This window comes from Natator depressus, chromosome 2, assembly GCF_965152275.1.
Source record: "Natator depressus isolate rNatDep1 chromosome 2, rNatDep2.hap1, whole genome shotgun sequence".
Lineage (NCBI taxonomy): Eukaryota > Metazoa > Chordata > Testudines > Cheloniidae > Natator > Natator depressus.
This window is the reverse complement of record NC_134235.1, coordinates 87807386-87829693: the sequence shown is the minus strand read 5'-3', so window position 1 is coordinate 87829693 and position 22308 is coordinate 87807386. Positions and strand designations below refer to the sequence as shown.

The following is a 22308-nucleotide window of genomic DNA, read 5'->3' as shown; positions in this document are numbered from 1 at the left end:
ACAGTCTAGATCCATCCTCTTTGGAACCCCCTTTCAGGTAGTTGAAAGCACCTATCAAATCCCCCCTCATTCTTCTCTTCTTCAGACTAAATAATCCCAGTTCCCTCAGCTTCTCCTCATAAGTCATGAGTCATAAGTCAGCCCCCTAATCATTTTTGTTGCCCTCCACTGGACTCTTTCCAATTTTTCCACATCCTTCTTGTAGTGTGGGGCCCAAAACTGGACACAGTACTCCAGATGAGGCCTCACCAATACTGGACAGAGGGGAACGATCAGGTCCCTCGATCTGCTGGCAGTGCTCCTACTTATACAGCCCAAAATGCTGTTAGCCTTCTTGGCAACAAGGGCATACTGTTGACTCATATCCAGCTTTTCATCCACTGTAACCCCTAGGTCCTTTTCTGCAGAACTGCTGCCTAGCCACTCGGTCCCTAGTCTGTAGCAGTGCATGGGATTCTTCCATACTAAGTGCAGGACTCTGCACTTGTCCTTGTTGAATCTCATCAGATTTCTTTTGGTCCAATCCTCTAATTTGTCTAGATCCCTCTGTATCCTATCAGTACCCTCCAGTGTATCACCACTCCTCCCAGTTTAGTGTCATCTGCAAACTTGCTGAGGGTGCAGTCCACGCCATCTTTGAGAACTCATGGAGGCGGGAGACAGCCGAGAGGACTGAAAAAGGGCAAATATAGTACTGGTCATGAAAAAGGGGAAAAAGGACAACCTAGGGAGTTCTAAACCAGTCAGATTAACTTTGGTATCCTGAAAGATAATGGAGCAAATAAACAACTAATTTGTAAGAACCTAGAAGAAAATAAGGTGAAGTAAGAGTCAACATTGATTTATCAAAAACAAATCTTGTGAAACCAACCTGATATCTTCCTTTGGCAGGATAAAAGCTTTGTGGATCGGGGGAAGCAGTAGATGTGATATACCTCAACTTTAGTAAGGCTTCTGATACTGTCTCAAATGACCTGCTTATAAACAAACTAGAGAAATATAGCCTAGATGAACCTTTTATTAGATGGGTGCACAACTAGTCGGAACATATACTCAGAAAGTTATCCGTGGTTCACAATCAAGTTAGAAGGGCATATTGACTGGGGTCCCATAGGGATCTGTTCTGAGCCAAGTTGTATTCCATATCTTCATAAATTGTTTAGGTAATGGCATAGAGAATACATTTATAAAGTTTGCAGATGACACCAAGCTGGGAGGGTTGCAAGCACTTTGGAGGACAGGATTAGAATTGAAAATGATCTTGACAAACTGGAGAAATGGTCTGAAATAAATAGGATGAGATTCAATGAGGAGAAATGCAAAGTACTCCACTTATGAAGGAATAATCAATTGCACAAATATGAAATGGGAAATGACTGCCTAGGCAGGAGTACTGCAAAAAAAGATCTGGGAGTTATAGTGGATCATCAACTAAATATGAGTCAAAAATGTAACGCTGTTGCAAAAAAAGTGAACATAATTCTTGGATGTATTAGCAGGAGTGTTACAAGCAAGACATGAGAAGTAACTCGTCCATTCTACTCAGCACTGATAAAGTCTCAACTGGAGCATTTTGTCCAGTTCTAGGCACCACAGTTCAGGAAAGATGTTGGCAAATTGGAGAAAGTTCAAAGGAGAGCAACAAAAATGATTAAAGATCAAGAAAACATGCCTATGAGGAAGGATTGAAAAATTGGATTTGTTTTCTCTGGAGAAAGGAAGACAAGTACATAAAAGGTTGTTAAATTGTTCTCTTTGTTTACTGAGGTCAGGACATTAAGTAATGGGCTTAAAATGCAAAAAGGGAGATTTAGGTTTGACATTAGGAAAAACTTCCTGAGTGTCAAGGTAGTTAAGCACTGGAACAAATTACCCAGGGAGGTTGTGGAATCTCCATCATTGGAAGTTTTTAAGAACAGTTAGTCAAACGCGTGTCAGGGATGGTCTATATAATACTTAGGCCTGCCTCACTTCAGGGAACCTGACTAGATGAGCTATCAAGATCCCTTCCAGTCCTACATTTCTATGATTCCATGATTACTTGTACCTAAACTACCATTCATGCCATGATAAAAGCCAGGTTTAAGTCAATTTTAAGTGTGTCCACACAGGAATTTGATTTAAAATCCATCCTTATTTGAACCAGTGCAAATGTGTCCCTACCTTGCACAACTTCACCAGCTAAGACAAAGTGTATACCAGGCACTAAGTAGTGTTATAGGTAGGGCCCTACCAACTTCACAGTCCATTTTGGTCAATTTCACGGTCATAGGATTTTAAAAATCGCAAATTTAATTATTTCTGCTATTTAAATCTGAAATTTCACAGTGTTGTAATTGAAGGGGTCCTGATCCAAAAAGGAGTTGTGGGAGGGTTGCAAGGTTATTGTAGGGGGGTTGCGGTACCGCTACCCTTACTTCTGCACTGCTGCTGGCGGCAGCACTGCCTTCAGAGCTGGGTAGTTGGAGAGCGGCGGCTGCTGGTTTGGAGCCCAGCTCTGAAGGCAGAGCCGCCAGCAGCAGCGCAGAAGTAAGGGTGGCATGGCATGGTATGGTATTGTCACACTTACGTCTGTGCGGCTGCCTGCAGAGCTGGGCTATAAGTCAACAGCCACTACTCTCCAGCCACCCAGATCTGAAGGCAGCAGCACAGAAGTAAAGATGGCATGGTATGATATGGTATGGTATTGCCACCCTTACTTCTGCGCTGCTGCTGGTGGGGCGCTGCCTTCAGACCTGGGTGCCCAGCCAACATCTGCCACTCTCTTGCAGCCCAGCTCTGAAAGCAACACAGAAGTCAGGGTGGCAATACCGTGACTCCCCTAAAATAACTTTGCGACTCCCCTGCAACTCCCTTTTGGGTCAGGATCCCCAGTTTGAGAAATGCCGCTCTCCCCTGTGAAATCTGTATAGTACAGGATAAAAGCGCACAGTAGACCAGATTTCATGGGAGGAGACCAGATTTCACAGTCCGTGACGCATTTTTCATGGCTGAGAATTTGGTAGGGCCCTAGCATGTTAGCTAACACAAATCGGCTCTTCACTTAAAAAAGAAAAAAATAGTTCCTGCTTGCCTTAGCCCCGCTTTGCTGCTGACTGGGAGCTGCCTGAGGTAAGCACCGCCGGCCTGGAACCTGCGCCCTGGTCCCCCTGCCCCAGGTCAGAACCCCCCCACACACCCTTACTCCCTCCCAGGCCCCCCCACCTGCACCCGAACCCCCTGGCCCAGGTCGGAACCCCTTCCTGCACCCAAACCCCCTCCAAGAGCCCAGACCCCTTCCCACACTCCAACCCCCTATCCCAGCCCTGAGCCTGCTCCTGCACTCCAAACCCTTTGGCCCCAGCTTAGAGCCCCCTCCTGTACTCCAAACCCCTCATCCCCGGCCCCATCCCAGACCCCGCACCCCCCAGCCAGAGCCTGCATCCTCTCCCACATCCCAAATTTCTGCCCCAGCCCTGAGCCGACTCCCACACTCCAAACCCCTTGGACCCAGCCTGGAGCCCCCTCCTGCATCCCAAACTCCTCATCTCCAGCCCCCATCCAGAGCCCTCACCCCCCTCCCACACCCCAACCCTTTGCCTCAGCCCAGTGAAAGTGAGTGAGGGTGTGGGAGAGCAAGCGATGGAGGGAGGGGGCAGGAATGAGTGGGAGATGGGGACTCAGAGAAGGAGCAGTGGAAGGGGCTGGGGCAAGGATGTTCAGTTTTGTGCAGTTAGAAAGTTGGCAATCCTGTTGTCAAAGTTTTTGTATGCTTCGCATCAGAGGAGAGTTTTAAGGAGGATAATGAGGTAACTTGGTAACTATTTAAAGAGAATACCTTCCAAGTGTGTGGGCAGCATGGGAGAAAGCAAAATGGTGTTTGAAAACTTAACAAGTGGGCAGGGGAGGCTGGCATCACAGGCTGATTGGAGGTGGTGAGCATAGTCTGATAATGAATGAGAGCTGAGATGTAGGGTGGGGATTGACTAAGAAACACCTGGAAAGTGAAGATAAGCATCATACTCGCCACGAGGAGCCTGTGAAGGGATTAAAAAAACAGAGGATGAACATGGTCAAGGTGACAGGCTAGGCAAATGATCTTTGCAGCAGCAGCATACTTAAGGTTTAAAAAAAAGCACTACAAAGAAAACATATTAAAAAAAAAAAAGCGAACCCACACACATGCGAATAAACTTATCAGTATTTCCCTACCCCTAACAAGGATATTGGGAGGAGCAGTCCTTCAAACCCCCACGCAATGGGGATTGCCTTGTTGGTCACAAGTTCTTCACAGTTTCAGCTCAGAACAAGCATGCTCATAACACATTTAGTCATTTTATACCGTTCAGGGGTCTTTGATCTAGAGTTTCCAGGAGTAGGTAACCAGCGGACTACAGGGCTTGTGCCCAGGGTTAGCTTCAAAAGATTGGCTCTGGAGGGAAGAATTTGCATTTCCCTCCTTCCAAGTACTTTCTAGGAAATCCACTTTACACGTATTGTTTCAAAAAGTCCTTTGAAGTGCCATACAATCCCAGAACCGTACATAAATATTTGAATTTTTAATATCAAGAACTGCAAAGACTGAATTCAATAGGATTTAATTTCGGTAAGGTTTGTCCAGGCTGTTGCAGGATATTGTCAGTCTGTCACATTAGTCGTCTAGTCGTCCCCCCCCCCCACACACACACATACACACACACACTTCAGTAATATTGCTATTTGCAATACATTAATATGGCCTGCCCAATTTATAAGTATATGTTCCCACTCATTAAAATCTTTTTGAAAAGATTTAGTCTTTTTGAAGTCTTTAAACCATGATTTGAGGACTTCAATAGCTCAGACATAGGTGAGAGGTTTATTGCAGGAGTGGGTGGGTGAGATTTGGTGGCCTGCATTGTGCAGGAGGTCAGACTAGATGATCATAATGGTCCCTTCTGACCTTAATATCTATGAATCTATTCCCCTCTCCCAGCCCAGTTAATATGGAATGAGGCACGGTTCTTTTTAATGAGAAAGCAATCTTTTTAGCTCATGACGACAATGTTATAGATACTTAAGGAACAGGAATAACTACACAGAGTGCTTTCCCATGACATTTTCTGATCCAGGGCTGAATTGTGCACTTTATTCAGCCGGAACTCTCATGGGAAGTTGGTTGAGGGTGAGTATACCAAGATGCTCAGGTACCACAGTGAAGACTACAGTATAATACATAGAGAAAGCCAGGGGAAGAGATTATAGACCTATATTCTCTGCTTTTTGAATTGAGGGGCTTATCCCAGGATTAGATGCCTGGCAAATTCAGGTAGTGTGACTATTTAGATCAGAAGGATGGGATTTATAAAGGCAAGTAAAGAGAAGAATCTATAAAGAGCCTCTAGAGAATCTTCCCATAGTACTTCAGTGGAAGAGCTGTTCCCCAGTTTCATAAAGCTAGGGGTAAACCAGACAACAGACACAGTTCAAGAGAGGCGCTCTTGGCCTACATTGTGCGTACTCCTAAATGAAGTATTGTCCTATGACAGATGTTGCTTTAAGGAAGGTTTACTGGTAAGGCTTGCTTTGACACAGCCAGCGAAAGGATACACGTCTGAGAAGATCTATGCTTTCCAGCTGGCTGAAAAACTCCAGAAGGCTTACAGATTTGACTTCACAGATCACTCTTCAGGCTGAGGGACAGCAAAATCAGGATTTTGATCATGAAGCGAAAAAATATTCATTGTGGTTTTGTTTGAATTCTGATTATTATATTTTTATATGGATCCTGTGGGTCCATGCAAGCTCATGTGGGAGTCAATCTTATAGCTAAAAGAAAAGGAGTACTTGTGGTACCTTAGAGACTAACAAATTTATTTGAGCATAAGTGAGCTGTAGCTCATGAAAGCTTATGCTCAAATAAATTTGTTAGTCTCTAAGGTGCCACAAGTACTCCTTTCCTTTTTGCGGATACAGACTAACACAGCTGCTACTCTGAAACCAACCTTATAGCTACTTTCTACTTAATGTAATTTAAAAAAAACAGGTCTGTTTTGTAAAAAATCACTTTCCATTTTGCCAACTGATAAATTGCTGGGAAAACATAATTACGTCTTAGTTTCATTTTTTTAGGAAAGATAAAAATAAAATGGCAAAACTGCCACTGAATGTAATGGGAGCAGATGAGTCCTTACCTAAATAACAAGCTTTCAGGATAGATATATTTTAATCTACTCACCCTAGTGCCTGTGATCTTTCACCCATGGCCACAGATACTTAAGTTCCATGGACCATTGTAGCCCTGCTATTGTGGGTGTACTTCCTGGTCCCCTCTGCCATCTTATTTGGGTGATGCAGTTGAGAAGTGGCAGTGGTAGTTGGAATGAGACTATCAAATTGCTAATCTGCCTAGTATGTGAATAGGCTTTAGTTTTTGTAGGAGTTCCGTGTATCTCTGTTTAAAGGCTGGCCATTAGGAAAATTATAATTTTTGTTTGTTTGTTTTTCACAAGCATAAAGGGCATAAGTTAGTAATTTCTTTTCTTTCAGGCTGACATCGTGAAGTTTGCAGGAGTATGCCAAAATACCAAACATTGCTAGCTCTTTAATACTATTTCTCCTTACCCACCACTTTAAAGAGGAGACAAGCCTAGTGCATGTTATACTGGAATAATCAGGAAACCAAAGAAAATATATCTGTTTCTACAAAAAAAACACACACAAAAAATAATAGAATCTGTAAAAATGACATCTTACACTTTTTGTCACTTAATGACTTCAAAGTGCAGTAGCTGCACTATTCTGTTTCCTCTGAGTTGACATGATGTCCATAGGGCGTATCCAGCTATACAAAATCTGTACACAATGGTAAAGCTATACAGGCTGGTTTCATACAAACTGGTGGACTCTTCACTGAGGACTCCAGATAAAAAGAGACAAAATATCTTTGGATTTGGTCTTAATTTGTATTTTCCTTCTCATCTTCTGCAAGGTATTTTAACCTCTGGTTTGCTGTGGTGAATTAGTTTAGGGCCAAATAGTGCCTGGCCCTTGTATGAGGTCACCGTTGGAGAGGCTGCAAGAAGCATTCTCCTTGTCTAAGCCCTCCAGACAGGGCCAGGCACAGTTGCAGTTCCTGCATTTTCTTACAGTACGACCCACCTCCAAGGGAGTGGGGAGGAGATAAGGCCATGACAGGTCACATGCTATCAGATGTGTAGGGTAGTTCATGCATACTACACCCTTCTACAGGGATGGTGAAGTAGGTGTGCTTCCTTTCTCGGCTTGCACAATGGACCCCAGACTTCTCCCTGGGAGCTGCAGACCTGTAATGTATTGACACAATCTGGCCCCAGGCTAATAGTTATGCTACATCTGTCTAATATATACCTATGTACATCTAATACCTATCATTTCACTACAGGACCTAGGCAGCATGAGTCAATTATCTAGTAGTGGATTGTCTTCCTCCTTAGCTTCTTCAATTCACAGTAAGCAGGTAGTAGTAACAACAACAACAAAACTCAAAACAAACAAAAAACCTGGGCTCTCACAATTCATAAAGAAGTGAAAAGCAAGTTTTTCATTTTATCTTCAGTAGGTTGAATCACCTTACTTTCCTATAATATTGTCTCACTAAGCAAATATGTGAGCATTGTGTGCATTTCACCATTCTTCCTGTTAAATGCAAGCAGTAATTCTTGAAGTACTTTATGCTTCATCTTTTGAAGAGTTTTAATGCTAGTATAGTTCATGTAAGCCAGAATCATAGAAACAGATGGGAATTCTTTATGGTCAGGCAATCTGGAGCAAGTACCCGGAACAAAAGTCTAATTATAGGAGTACCAAATTAAGTACAACAGTTTTAGTGGTTCTGATATGAAGTAGTAAAAGAAAAAGGTGAGGTGGATTCTGAAACTTCAGGGGTGAATGCTTTCCACAACTAAGCCAGGGATTTAGGACTTGCTCCAATTCCCATTGAAGATTATAGCCAAATTCCTATCAACTATGGGAGCAGGATCAGCTTAATTCATAAACGTGCCCTGTTGTTTTTAATATGAGTCATGTGAATTAAATTTTGTTTAATGCTTTGGAAGCATTTAGGGCAAGTTTAAATCAAATTGTAATTTTTCTGCGTTAATAGCCTTATTCTTCAGCTTGTTAATGCTGCTACCTCAGGGTGTTTACTCTTGGCTATTAGTGCAACTTAGAGGTTTACACTACTGAGAATGAAATAGGCAACTCTTAAAACAAAGTGTTTGAGGTCATAAACATTATAAAATGGGACTCCTTAAAGAGATACATTTTTAAAAAATGCAAAATGGTCGTTTCGTTCTTGGCAGGGTTTGTTTCAGAGGAGTAGCACGTAGTTCAAAGAGCACTTAATAAGCAGCTGCAGCCAAAGGAGGATTTCAAACCAGTGGGAGCCCACTTTCCTGGTCTCCCTCTCTCTCTACAATGTGTCTGTGTACGTGTCATATAACTAAATTGTGTGGGGTGAAAGGTTACAGACAACCAGTACACAGCACACTGCACAAGAGTGGAGGGAACTGAAATGTTGACCAAAAACACCAAGGTTAACCCCTTCTCTTACAAAAAGTGTTCATGCAAAGCAGATAGATTCCCATCCAATATACATAGCAGCAGCACCACAAAGCAAAACAGGGAACCAAAGTGACTGTATTCCATTGTTCTGTACATAATCCTGGATTTGAGGGCAAATTCAATAGTGTAGTCATAGTATAATATATATGTACCTCGTTCGGTCAATCTGATTGTTCACTCAGTTTTATTCAAGTGTCTGTGCAGTCCTTTGGATGCAAGCACAAAATGTGGCATGCAGACAAGAGTTAAAATGCAGTGACCAAGAAATCAGAATCTTTCAATATGTCCTAGTGAGACAAATAGAAATGAAAATGGAACAATTATCTTAGAAGATAAAGATGTAGAGATTTTTTTTTTATCTCCAATTGAATCTTGTGCGCCTCTCTCTTCACTGCTAGATGTTGCTGCTAGCCTAATGGTAAATATATCACGGCTTGAAAGGACCACCTCCAGGTGTTAAATAGTCCATCCTCAGCATTCAGTCATGTCTTGATCTTTCTGCTGAGACTGCTTGTGAGGGTGGCTATGATTTTTTGTGCTGTAGACCCAAGCCCACTTTAAACTGAGTGGAGATAACCAAATGTATGCAATGTTGTAGCTGTGTTAGTCCCAGGATATTAGAGAGATGGAACAAATTGTTTAGCAAAAGTAGTTAACACATTCACCTTGAATAGTCCCCTGAAATATGTGTTAACTATTTATGGTAAACGATCTGTTCCATCTCCTAGTTAGTGGTGACACTCTGAGTAAGGCATGTCTACACTACACAGCTTTTAGCCACATGGCTGTGTCACTACAGCCGTGCCACTAAAAGTTGCGCAGTGTAGCCACTGTTTCTCAGTTCTCCTGCCGACAAAAAAACATTCACCCTCAACAAGCGGAATTTGCGTTGTCGGCAGGAGAGCGTTCCTGCCAACAACGTGCTGTTCACACTGGCGCTTGTCGTGGAAAAACGTTTCTTTTGGGGGGCGGGGGAGGAACACCTCTGAAAGACAAAAGTTTTGTTATTCAATTGCCAATGTAGACACAGCCTCAGTTTCCCAGACCTGAAGAAAAGCTTTGTGTAAGCTCTGGAAATGATCCGTCATTTCACACTAATTATCAATACGCCTCAGTTGATAAAAGCTGTCAGCCAAGAGCAGAAAGATTCTGCGTCCCATGCCCTGAGCATTTACTGCACTGTAAAAATAATTTTATTTTAATCGTTTCCAAAAATGTATGTAAACCAAGTCTGCAGTGACAGGCTGAGAAGATGAAGATCAAAAAAAGGGGATTTCCAGAAACTTTTAATGTAGAGTGTTAGTGACCAAACTCTGCACCAGTCTGTATGCTTAGCCACCTGCTCTACCAAAATACTTTTAATATGAAATTAAATGTCAAACATTTATTGATTTCAGGAATGTACATTTTATTGGGATTTTTTTGCAAAGATGATTTTAAAAACAGGAGATTAAATATTTAGATTTGTTCAGCAGGCCCTAGTGGCCTTATTTATATTATTCTCTATTTTGGAGTGGGTGAAGGGAGCCCTATAAAACATAATGCCTTTACAAAACAAACTTTATTTTTTACTAGATTAGTTTTAATGGGTATAATTTTTAATTTAGAAAACAAAAGTGGCACTGTAGTACTTAATAGGTAACTTAAATGGGAAAATAGATCATTTTGGGAGTTAACCACTTCCTTACTCGTGTACTCTTTATAGTTTAGCAGATAAAATAGAAACCGCCTCAATGCCAACATTTATATATAAAAACATAAACTTCACTAAAGTTAGGCTCCTAAATAGGTGACCTGATTTTTCAAAAGTGCTGAGCACCCAACAGCTCCCCATAAAGTTATTTGTTTGTCAGTTTTGGATAAATCCCTTTAACAGAATAGAAGGGGACTGACTGTAAAGGATATATGTATTGGGATTTTTTCACACTGACCATAAAATGTCATCATGTGCTCCACACACATTCATCAGGCAGGACTTTGATCTGCCAGTGAAAAAGATGTTCTCCATTTTTTCATAAGAGATGGATCTGAGCTACAGAATTCAGATTTGGATTAGAATCTGAAATTCTCCAAATCCAGCTCTTTGAATCTGACCATCTCTTCTTTTCCCCACTCCTCTATTCTCTATAGAGCAACATCCAACAAAGCTTTTTCTTTTTGATTTTTTCTGTTGTCCTACACATAATTGATGGTTTCAGACTAGCAGCCGTGTTAGTCTGTATTCGCAAAAAGAAAAGGAGTACTTGTTAGTCTCTAAGGTGCCACAAGTACTCCTTTTCTTTTTACATAATTGATGGGGAGTCATCTATGATGTTGGCAGAAGTCTGGTGTCAGAGTTTTAGTTAATTTGTGTTCCCTCTTTTGGATTATTGTCGCTGTAGCAGCAAAACAATAATATTTCTGGGTCATTCATTGACAGGAATTATTGTCTCTCTTACAGTTTCTGTAATTATATTTCCCGCAGAGCGTAAAATATTGGTCAAGTTTTGAATCTTGGCTTTGTGATTGCATCCCTTTAAATACATGGGGCTCAATCTTGCACGACTTACATGAGTAGTCCAATAGGAGTCAATGCTATGAAGTCAGCTGGACTGTTCACATGGTTAGAGATAACTCTTATGTGTAATGCTTACAGGATTGAGTCCTTGATTTATAAAGAAGATTTAGATTTTAGATGTTACTTAGTTTAAAACAAAAGACGTGGTGGGATTTCCAAAGGTTCTGTTTAACTTTCTACAAGAATCTTAATGAATATTACCAGTAAAACGAAAAGGTGAAGTTTCAAGAGTGTAGTGTGTGAATATGCTGATTCAGCAATTTCAGCAGTAGTGTGAATTGCAGTGAGTCGGCCACATTTGAATTTAAAGACAACTGTGACAGTGACCAACTGCTTTGCAATGGGGAACGGGTGATGTAAGTTGACACCTTAAAGCAGTCCATATCATTCAGTGGTAGTCTGTTCTGGCAGGTCTCCACTATGAGGTGACACCATTTAAAAATGTTTTCAGTTGGGTGGAAAAAACCAAAATAAAATACAGAATCTAGCTAGAGAGAGGAAGTGGACGAATAAGAGAAACTAAAAATGTGAGGTTCTTTATTCAATGTTTTTTTTTCTAGGTTCTACATGGGAGAAAACGTTACGACAGATCGGTTTTGAAAGGTAAGCAGTGAATTTATCTCCTATGCATGTTACATCTTAAAATACAAACAAAAAAAGAGATGTGCACACACAGGTTGGCAGAGTTATTTACGTTAATTGACCTACATTATCTGGGATGTCAAAGTTAGGGGGAGTGATATGCAGAGTTACTGATATGTTCACAACTTTCGTTTTTAACTATATCTGTGATCATCATGGAGCACAAGGTTCTTTTGTAAATCCGGCTCACAGTCATTTCAGCTGGGAGCAACATAATATATTAGGGTTAAAGTAGGCTTCATAGAGTATTTGGTTTGAAGTCTTACCTCTGAATGAAGGTATCGCTGCTTTCCCATATTTTTCATAAGACTTCTGAACTATGGCATATTAACTAACAAAAACGAATGAATGTGGAAAAGGAACACGATTGGCAAAGCGCTATTTAACATCAGAGAAAATCCGGAATTCAGCATTCCTGAAGTGCAAAGGCTTCTTTCAGCCAAACATAACCATAAGGTCGTCATACCAGAAACATATGTCTCTCATGGAACTTAAACTAGGCCAGGCCTTGCTAAAGAGTAATCTGTTCTCAGGGCTGGAAATACTCAGTCCCCTATATGCCCATCTACAAACATGAAGCAGAGTAATCTGCTTCCTGTCCATATATAGAGCTCTGATCTTCTGTCTAAACCAAATATTTCTAGACTGCACAAGAGTGTGCTAGGGCAAGGCATGGGGGCACTATGAACTGGACTAGATATGTATGAGAGAAGGGGAGTGTTGTCTTTTAACATTAAGCGTAGACTGACTGGTGCTAATAACCATAGATGGCCTTTTCAAAGCCAGGGTGACGTTGAGGAGAGGAAAGCCTTTCCTTTTCATTGTCTCCACCTAGTATCATCTTTCTAGCTGCTCTCACTTTTATTGCCTTGTTGGTTAATTTAAACAACTTGCCTGTATTTAAGTTAATGGCTAATTCATTGAACCAGAATGAAACTATTCTGCACAAGGCATAAATTGGTGCCTTAGAGCTTTTCTATTACAATAAAATTTATCTTTAAATTTAAACCTCTCCCTTGATTAAAATCCTCAGACATTAATAACAATAAACGAAAGGCGGCTCTGTGTCATTCTTGTATAAAAGCATTCCACTTCACTAATTCCTCCTGAGCACATAAATTGACTGAACGCTGAACCACTGTAGTATCAGCAAATGTAAGGGGTGGATCAATACTACCATTAAAGAACTTACCCTCAGGACTTCAAGGACAGTGTCCCAGAGTCATTCCCCAGATTTATTCTTAAGGCTCAGCATTAGAAGTTATTTGGAAATAGAGGCTCTGAAAGTTGTCCACATATTTGTCTACAGCTTCATTTTTCTTGAAGTTTACAAAGAGCTGATGATACCCTTACTGATCTATTTAAAAAAAAAAATTTGAACCCATCTTCATTGTATGAATTTAACAAAGTGTAGGCCTGTTGTATTTCTTCTGTGGTATATTTAATTATATATGATTTCAGTGGTAGGCTTACTTTTGTAAAGACTGGAGGATCACAGACAGGGAGTTTGTACTATTTTTGGCAGGGGACAATTCAGGGAAAGGATTAATTTTAATTTTAATGCCTTCAGAATATTAACTATTTGCAGGGTATATGTTGAAACACTATGTTTCCGAGAAGTTAAAAGGACTGAGGGGAAGAAGTTATAATTTTGAATCTTTGCAGCGGTAAAAGTTACTTTTTGATTGGTACTGATTTGCCTTTTTAGTTTCACAGGCTATTGCTGGTTGAGATGTAAAGCTGCACTCAACCACAAAGGAGCTGCTTGAGCTTCTGACAACATATATAAATGTCATTGCTAAAAAATACCATAGGTACCAGTTGAAGTAACATGATTGAATGTTCACTGAAGAAGTAACTAAGGATTCATGGCAACATATGTATTTTAGTAATGCATTTTAATTTTCAGCCCCTTGGAGAGAAATTGTCAATTTAATGCACTGAATAAATTAAAACAAAACAAACCACCCATCACCAAATTAAAAAAAATGGGCCAAATTAATCTCTTGGATAAATCATTTATATTATTATACCTATTATGAGTTTGGTCCAACATTTTTAACCTGCCAAAAATATTGATTGCATTGTCCCATATTTTTAACAAGAGTTAAACAGGAAATGTGGGAGATGAGATGGTCTACTAATAATTTAGTAGGTAAACAATCATTCTGGCCTGCAAAAGTCTCACTTGGCCAACCAACCCTTTAAGGGAAGACAGTCTATGTAATGGTTCAATAAGGCTGTGAATTACTTTTTACACTTTTAGTGAGGATTTTATGCCTCTGAAAAATTAAGAAAAGAATTGGATATGGTGTGTTTCATTTTTCTTTCAGAGAGTTGTCATGTCTCGAAGTTTGGTGAACTCTGTCTTCAGGCCTCAGATCTCAGTATCTTAAAACCCCTTTTTTTCCCTAACTATATTTAAATTCAAGATTAATGGCTGCCCTTGGTTGCTTTCTAAATCCTCCTCCTGTGGGTGAACTGCTTAGAATAGAGAAATAGCTTGCTGACTGAGTTAAAAAAAAAAAAAAAAAGCCTTGAGGCGCAGGGTCCTGGAAATAATTATCAAGATAGGCCACAGAATTCTCTTCCTATCTTCTTCAGACAGCTTTTTCCCATCTGTCTATACTAGACTCCAGAAGGAGACAATTCAGCACATATTATGCCAGTGGATGGATCAAAGTTTTAGAGCTTGTTTCCATTGCAGGACAGGTCTTAGAAAAATGTGCACAATTTTATTTTAGAGCCTCTCTAAAGTCAGAAACACTCAGGCTTGTTTTGATCTGAAACCCATCCAGGATTTCATTCTAGGATGGTTCATACCATGAAAAATTTAAAAACCTCTGTCCTCTCATTTTCATGTGGTCATTTGGCTTAATTCTTCAGTTTTCTATAATCACTTACAAGAACCTTAATTGGAATGCAGTACATTGGACCTTTTTTGTAGTGTGGGGATCATTCTGGTTTTAACATTACTTAAATTATAATTATAATTCCCTTTTATTATATTCTGAGGCTCTAGTTTATAATCATTCACGCTTTCAGTCAATTAACTGCACGATGATGAATTAGATTTGAAGTTCATTATTTGTGACATCTGACAGGATCTTGTCCATTTACAGGCAGACTGTTTTTACAGCATAGCGAGTCTGGAAGATATAAAACACATTGGTCCGTTACAGAAATTATGCATTTTCAGTTGTTAGGACTAACAGCATCGGGTACATCTTTTCTGTAGGGTTGTGCTGCTTTTCCCACAAGTTAAATCTAATTTTATTTCTTAAAAGGCAGTTTATTTAACATGATATTCAGTCTCTGGTGCAAAACAGGGAAATACTGACTCTTTCATTGCTACAGTTTTCTTTAAAGTTTTATCACTTGCTGCTGCTGTTTTCCCAAGTCATGCCAAAGCGGGAAAATGGTAGTTTCAACTAAAGATAAAATGTATGGCCAGCTTGAAGCTGTCAGGGATTAGAAATACAAAGGGCACAGTAACATAGATTATTTATTTTAGATTTTACTTATAGTGCTCATTAGAAGATGCTAGTATTTAGAAAAGATTACTTTAATGATACTATCTTATCAGTAGGTCTAGTCATGGAGAAAAGGACTTGTAGAAGACATAATCAACAATCTAATAATAATAGTCATTCTGATCATTCCTATTGTAGACAAGATGCTAACATGCTCTAATTTGTTCAACAATACACAATTCTCACTGTAGAAGGTGTCTTGTGAAGAATCTGAATATGTTCATGTATGCCAGGAAATTAGGTGTTCTCCTAGGGCAACATCTATATTTCACTGTGTTACACTGAGTTAATTGAATAATTTAATTGAAGCCAATGTATTTGGTCCTTGATATCACATCCACTAGCAGGAATTGTTTCTCTGTCAGTTCCAGATGGGCATAGAAGAACAAAACAACCTCTTTCTCCCTAACTCATAAATGAGTTGAACATTTAACCCAGTTTTGTTCAACAGAATCTTCATACTTTTTCCTGGTGTTTTCACTTATTTCTGATTTTTTAAACAGTCTTCTTTATAGGACTTGCTTCATTTTATGAACATCGTCAGGTGTTCTTACAGTGAACTAGCTCATATTTTAAGTGATCTGTCAGAAAAATACTTTGGAGGTTCAATGTTTGTTTTTGTAAGCAATGTCTTGGTTTTGAAGCTTTTCATTGTTTAAAACAGCAGTATTCTCCTATGAACAGTGCTTTCCAAAGTAGGCAAAGGGAGAAGCAGGTACTAGAGTACACTGCATTGTAAACAATCTTTTGTTGCCTGTGGTACCCATAGCCTGAATTGTAAATAGGAAAGTGATATGACTATGGAGAGGAGAATGGGCCTTCACTGTTTGCAAGCACATCCCTCGCAAGGTGTGGACTAAGGTGTAGAGCTGTGCAGATGCACTGACATTGGCACAGATAAGAGTTTGCTTATCCCAGAATGCAGGCAGGTTTTAAGATGTATGGGGGAAGGTCAGTCCTCAGAATCATGGCTTTAAGAGGGCTAGACCAGTACTTAAAGTTTGGGAAACCTGTATGTAGGAAGAAGAAAGTAGGTCCCTTTCTTACTGCGACATTTCAGATTAGCTTGATTGACAGAAGGAAATGAAGACACTGAGCATACATTTCAGGAAATTAGGCCCTGATAATATACAGGGCATGTCGTCGTTACTTTGTGGTTACATGATGTTTACTCTGCAGTTGAGTATTTACATTGCTGTTGTATCTGTAGCCTGCAAAACAAAGAGACACCAAGAGATCTGGTTGTCTGAGCCTTTATGTAAGCACTCCTTGTGAGTCCAACATACTGCTTTTTAGCACGAGGTAAATTAAAAATGCTGGAGCTTAAGTAAAGTAGCTTTATATCCAGGAAATGACTAGAGTTAAGAGCCTTTCAATTAAATGGAGTGTATCTGGATTTGACAGATTTAAATGAAGCTCTTATTGTTATTGATTGGGGTTTTTTTGAGACATTACAAGTAAGATAATTGCAACATACTATAGTAGCTATCACCTTTATCGAAATCTATACAGACTACAGCATCTGTGCATTTGGAGAAATGCTTAGTTTTATACCTCCGTCATAATGAGGAATACGTTAAAATGTTGAATTTATCTATTTACGTGTAATGTAACCTCTTTCTATTCCTTTAGTGCTAATAACTAAATCTTGCTATATGATGAGAAAAAACTCAAACAAACTGATATATATGCTTGTGGATAATTAGGCTGACTTTACTCCACTGCTGTTTGAGGGGTTGTATTGTTCATAATTTGTGAGTACTGTCTCAGATAACCACCAAATATTTGTGGAAATGTCCACAAAGCAGGAAAGTCTTATGAATTTTAGCAAAGCTTTGATCAAAAATTCATAGCAGAGGGTATGTTGCTCAATATTTGCTTGTTCAAAGATTTTTCAGTCCTCCAATCACAGAGGAGAAAAATACCACAAATAATGAAAATCAAAGAGCTGAAACAAATAATTTCCAAAGAACCGATAGGCTGAAAGTTGTTCTGCAAAATATTTATGAATAGTTGATACATTTTAAGGTAATCATTGTTGGTTCGTAGATACTTTGCCAACACAGAAAAGGATGAATTCACAAGGACTGTTATAGATTCTTAGATTTTACAGCCAGAAGGGATTGGTATAATCATCTAGTGTTGTTACCTGTGTATCATAGCCCATAAAATCTCATCCAGTAATTACTGCATCAAACACATAACTTCTCTTTCAGCTATAGTATATTGTTTAGAAAGACATCGAGTCTTGGTTTGAAGACTCCTGGAGATGGAGAATTCACCACATCCCTACGTACATTGTTCTAATGCTTGATTACCCTCGTGTTTAAAAAATTGCACCTTGTATCTATTGTGAATTTGTCTAATTTCACCTTCCAACCACTGGATCTCACTATGCCATCTTCCAATAGATTGAAGAGCTATCTACTGTTAAGAGCTGTCTACTGTCAGTTACTTTTAGGCCATGATCGAGTCACCTCTAAACCTTCTTTTGGATAAACTAAATATATTGTGCTCACGACAACCATGTACAATGGGTCCTTTGTCCCACAGGACAGAAGGAAAGAAGTCATTATCCCTAAAAGGGCTCCATCTGCAATGGGTGGAAGGGAAAGTTTTAGGGTTGCCAACTTTCTAATCACACAAAACCGAACACTCTAGCCCTGCCCCTTCCCAGAGGCCCTTCTCCACCCCTACTCACTACATTTTCCCCTCCCTTGGTGGCTCGCTCTCCCCCACCCTCACTCACTTTCCCTGGGCTGGAGCAGGGAGTTTGGGTGCGGGAGACGGTGAGGGCTCCGGCTGGGGGGTGCGGGCTCTGGGGTGGGGCTGGGGTTGAAGGGTTTGGGTTGCACGACGGGGCTGCAGGTTGAGGCAGAGGGTTGGGGTGCTGGAGGGAGTACGGGCTCTGGACTGGGGGTGCAGGCTCTGGGGTAGGGCCAGGGATGAGGGGTTTGGGGTGCAGGAGGGGGTTCCAGGTTTGGGGGGAACTCAGGGCTGGGGCAGGGGGTTCGGTCGCAGGCTTACCTCTGGTGGTTCCCGGGCAGTGGGGCTAAGGCAGGCTCCCTGCCTGTCCTGGCACCGTGCTGCGTCCTGGAAAGGGCCAGCAGGTCTGGCTCCTAGGTGGGGGGGCCAGGAGGTTCCGCATGCTGCTCTCACCTACAGCCACTCCCCCCCCCACCCCACCCCCCGCCGCCACTTGGGAGTGCGGAGTTGGTGCTCAGGGCAGGGGTAGCGCACGGAGCCCCATGGCTCCCCACCTAGGAGCTGGACCTGCTGGCCACTTCCGGGGCGCAGCACAGTGCCAGGGCAGGTAGGGACTAACCTGCCTTAGACTTGCAGCACTGCCGACTGGACTTTTAAGGGCCTGTTGGCAGTGCTGACTGGAGCCCCCAGGGTCCCTTTTCGACCGGACATTCCAGTTGAAAACCAGACACCTGGCAACCTTAGAAGATTTACTTGGATGAGGCAAGAACGAACAGTAAATGACCTGACCAGGAGGTGAGGCACTGTCCTTACAGGTGACCGGAGAGGAGAGGGAGAAAGGTATTTATACCCCGGGGAGTTCCGGAGAAGTTCTCTCGCCCTCTCTCCACTTCTAGGCAGATTGCAGCAACAGCTCCAGGTGTCTCCACATGCTCACTGCAGCAGTGCAGTAAGATCAGGAGGGAGAAGGGGAATCCCCCCTCCCAGCATGCAAGTGTAGTTAGCAAGCATGTGGAAGGAGAGGAAACCCCCCATCCCGCAGGCAGTATGGGAAGGTGTAGAGCCAGAGTCCCAGAGGCACTGGAGGAGGCCAGAATCACCCCAGGATCACAAGAGAAAGAACGGAAAGCAGCAGCAGTTGGAGGCAGTGACAGGACACAAAGAAGTGTAGCTGTTTTCCCCCTGGCAGAGATTTTTTTTCTTGGCTGGAGGAGGGCCAATGGACCCCTTAGTGGGTTGAGGACATAGCTGTTGAAGACATAGGGTTGAGCTCCCTCCTCCGTACCCCACCCCGTTTGGCCCACCAGTTCACTGCTGGGCCTCAGGGGTTGGACAGCTCTGAGTCAGCATGGGTGGAGGAGTGGTTTACAGGAGCAAGGGAATGGGTCAAGGAGGGACATGCTCTGGGATCAGTTGATGCCCCTTGTACACCATTTGGTGGCCTGGGAGCAGGCACTGCATGTGATTATTTTTCACCTGGGTCTGAACAATTTAGGAAAGTGTAAAGGGATCAACTTGGTGATTTGAGTTAAGAGGGATTTGGGGCAGATGTAGGATTTTTTTTCCCAGGATGACAATTGTTTGGTCTGAAATGTTGCAATGGAGGGTATGGCAGGTATCATGAAGGCCAGGGGGTATGTGAGGTAGATAAATTCATGTGTGACCAAGGAAGATGAATTACGCATCTGCACATGTCTTCTGGTTGGGTAGCTGACTTATTCAGGGATACACCTCTCCGACTGGGGAGCAGATATATTTTTGTCCCTGTCAAGGCTGATTCCCCACTCTGGCACTTTGAGTGCAGAAGGTGGGGGCCCGCAAGTATTCTAAAAATTAATACTGGCTGCTCCAGGCTTGTATTAAACTCCCAAGGTTACGGCTTCTCTCTGACCTTGGATGGATAGATGCTGCCACCACCCAAATGCAAAAAACACCTTTGAACCCAGGAAGGCGCACTTGGGAATTCCTCCTTGTGGCGTACCCTCACGCCCTTTCACCACGCCCTCCGGGGAAGAGCTGAGAAAGAAAACAAAGGAAATCAGCTGTTGCCACCACCTAATTAAACAACATATACACAAACCTCTTAGGACACAACAACCCCAATCCTGTTCTTAAAAAAGGTAAATTTTATTAAAAACAAAAAGAAAGAAAATACATCTGGAACTTAGGCTATTGCTAGATTTAAAAAGAGCAAATATAATAATTAAGCATAAAGAATGGTTTTCTTGAGGTCCAGCTTAATGGTTACGAGCAAAGCAAAACAAAAGCATTTGGGGGTTAGCACAGAGAAGTCTACAAGCCATAAAGAAATAAAAGAGATAAACCTAATTGCATCTTCCTAGACATTTCCTGATCTACTTACATATCTGGGGTTTCAAATGAGTAGTTTCTAGGTATGATTTAATGATTTTTCATACCTGGCTTAAAGCTTCTTAGAGCATTGCTGCTCTGTCTCTCCTCCGTGGGAGAACAACCACAGACAGACAAAAGGAGAATCTTGTTTCAATTTTAAAAAAATTCTAGCCTTCCCATTGGCTCTTTTGGCCAGGTGCCCACTCACTTCCTTTTACCTATGCATGCAGTCAGACTTTTTAACCCTTTACAGGTAAAGCAAGTAGAGAACAGCTATCAAGAGGGATTTTATAGCTAACTGGCTGGCTGGGTGTCCATAAAAGGGAGCTACCCCCATCCCCTTCATTTATCACAGTCCCATATTAAGGAAGGAATTAGTAAGTACCTAGGAACATGATGGATGTGTCGGGGGAGGCAGCCAAGGTAATTGCTGGTACCTCCTTGTGGCAGATGTCCAGTGCAGGTACTCATTAGAGAAGCAATATGGCATCAGAAAAAATCGACTGGAAGGGGGTTTAGAGCAGAGTTTCCCAAACTTTTTTGGCCACGGAACACTTTTTAGCCTATTATGGAACACTTATAATATTATTTTGTAGTCGTTTGGTTTTCAAATAAAAAATTGCATTATTTATGCTCAAATATATTTTATTTTATAGAACAAAGCAAAAATACAAATTTAAAGTAACTTGAACTAACAATTTCTAACTGGAAAGCATGTATAAAGTAGTAGAAAAATCAAGTGCAAGAGTCAAAATTAAATTCTAGATTCTTTCACAGAACACCTATTCACATCGTGTGGAACACCAGTGTTCCGCGGAACACAGTTTGGGAAACGCTGGTTTAGAGGAAAGCATCCCTTAAGGGAGCTAGGGAAGGGCGTTCAGGGCTGCTAACGTGGTACATTGGGGACCCAATCCCCCTCCTTTTAAAGCCCCTTTAACTTTCATATGAGAGAGGTGTGGTGGCATTCCAGCAAAGAGGTGGCTGGGACCAGGTTGGAAAGGGGGAGAGCTGATGCCATCCTCAAACAGAGGGAAATGATTAATGATCACTAAGGCTGTGAGTTTGTCACAGAGGTCATGGAAGTCACGGATTCTGTGACTTTCCGTGACTGCTGCAGAGGCTGGTGCAACGGGCCTGGAGGCCACCTAAGCAGCTCGGGCAGCCCTTGGGCCAGCAGCACCGGCCACTGCTGGAGCAGTCAGGCCACTACACCCCTTTTCCCCAGCAGCAGGAGTTTGGGTGTGGGAGGGGGCTCAGGGCTGGGGGCTGGTGCGCGGGAGGGGTTAAGGGCTCTGGGCAGCACTTACCTTGGGGGGCTTCCCAGAAGTGGTGACATGTTCCCAGCCAATGGGAGCTGCAGAGCCAGCACTTGAGGCAGGGGCAGCGCATGGAGCTAGGAGTTGAGGGAGGGACATGTCTTCGCTTCCAGGGAGCCATGAGGAGCCGGGTAGGGAGCCTGCCAGCCCCAACCCCTCCAGTGCCAGCAGGGGTCCCGGGCCGTGGGCCGCCACCCGCTCCCCCACCCCCAAGCACCAGTGGGGGTCCAGGGCTGCTCCCCACCATGCACTCACAGCATCCCCTGGACCATCCTATCCCCCCCCCAGAGCACCTCTGCCTCCCCACTCTGGTCCCCTCCCCCACCAAGTTTTAGTCAGAGGTATATAGTACAAGTCATGGATAGGTCATGGGCCGTGAACTTTTGTTTACTGCCTGTGACCTGTCTATGACTTTTACTAAAAATACCCATGACTAAAATGTAGCCTTAATGATGACCTGCACTGTACAACTTATTGCCGATACTCTGATATTTTATGTGAGTAAAGCTGTGGCCTAATTAAACCTCATCCATAGCCTCCTGTCTTTCTTTCCTCATGGCTGGACAATGAGCCTCTTTAAGTCTTTCACTATAAAGGAGGCAATCGAGACCTCGAATCATTCTTGTAACTCTTTTCT

At 42.0% G+C, this 22308-nt stretch overlaps 1 protein-coding gene across 1 annotated transcript in view; it reads left to right on the top strand.

The window, feature by feature from the left end:
- PIEZO2 (piezo type mechanosensitive ion channel component 2) overlaps positions 1-22308 on the top strand; it is a 440411-nt gene that overhangs the window by 206153 nt on the left and 211950 nt on the right. The window contains exon 4 of the mRNA XM_074944649.1: positions 11680-11722. Coding sequence (XP_074800750.1) covers positions 11680-11722 — 43 coding nt within the window. The remainder of the gene's footprint in view (positions 1-11679; positions 11723-22308) is intronic.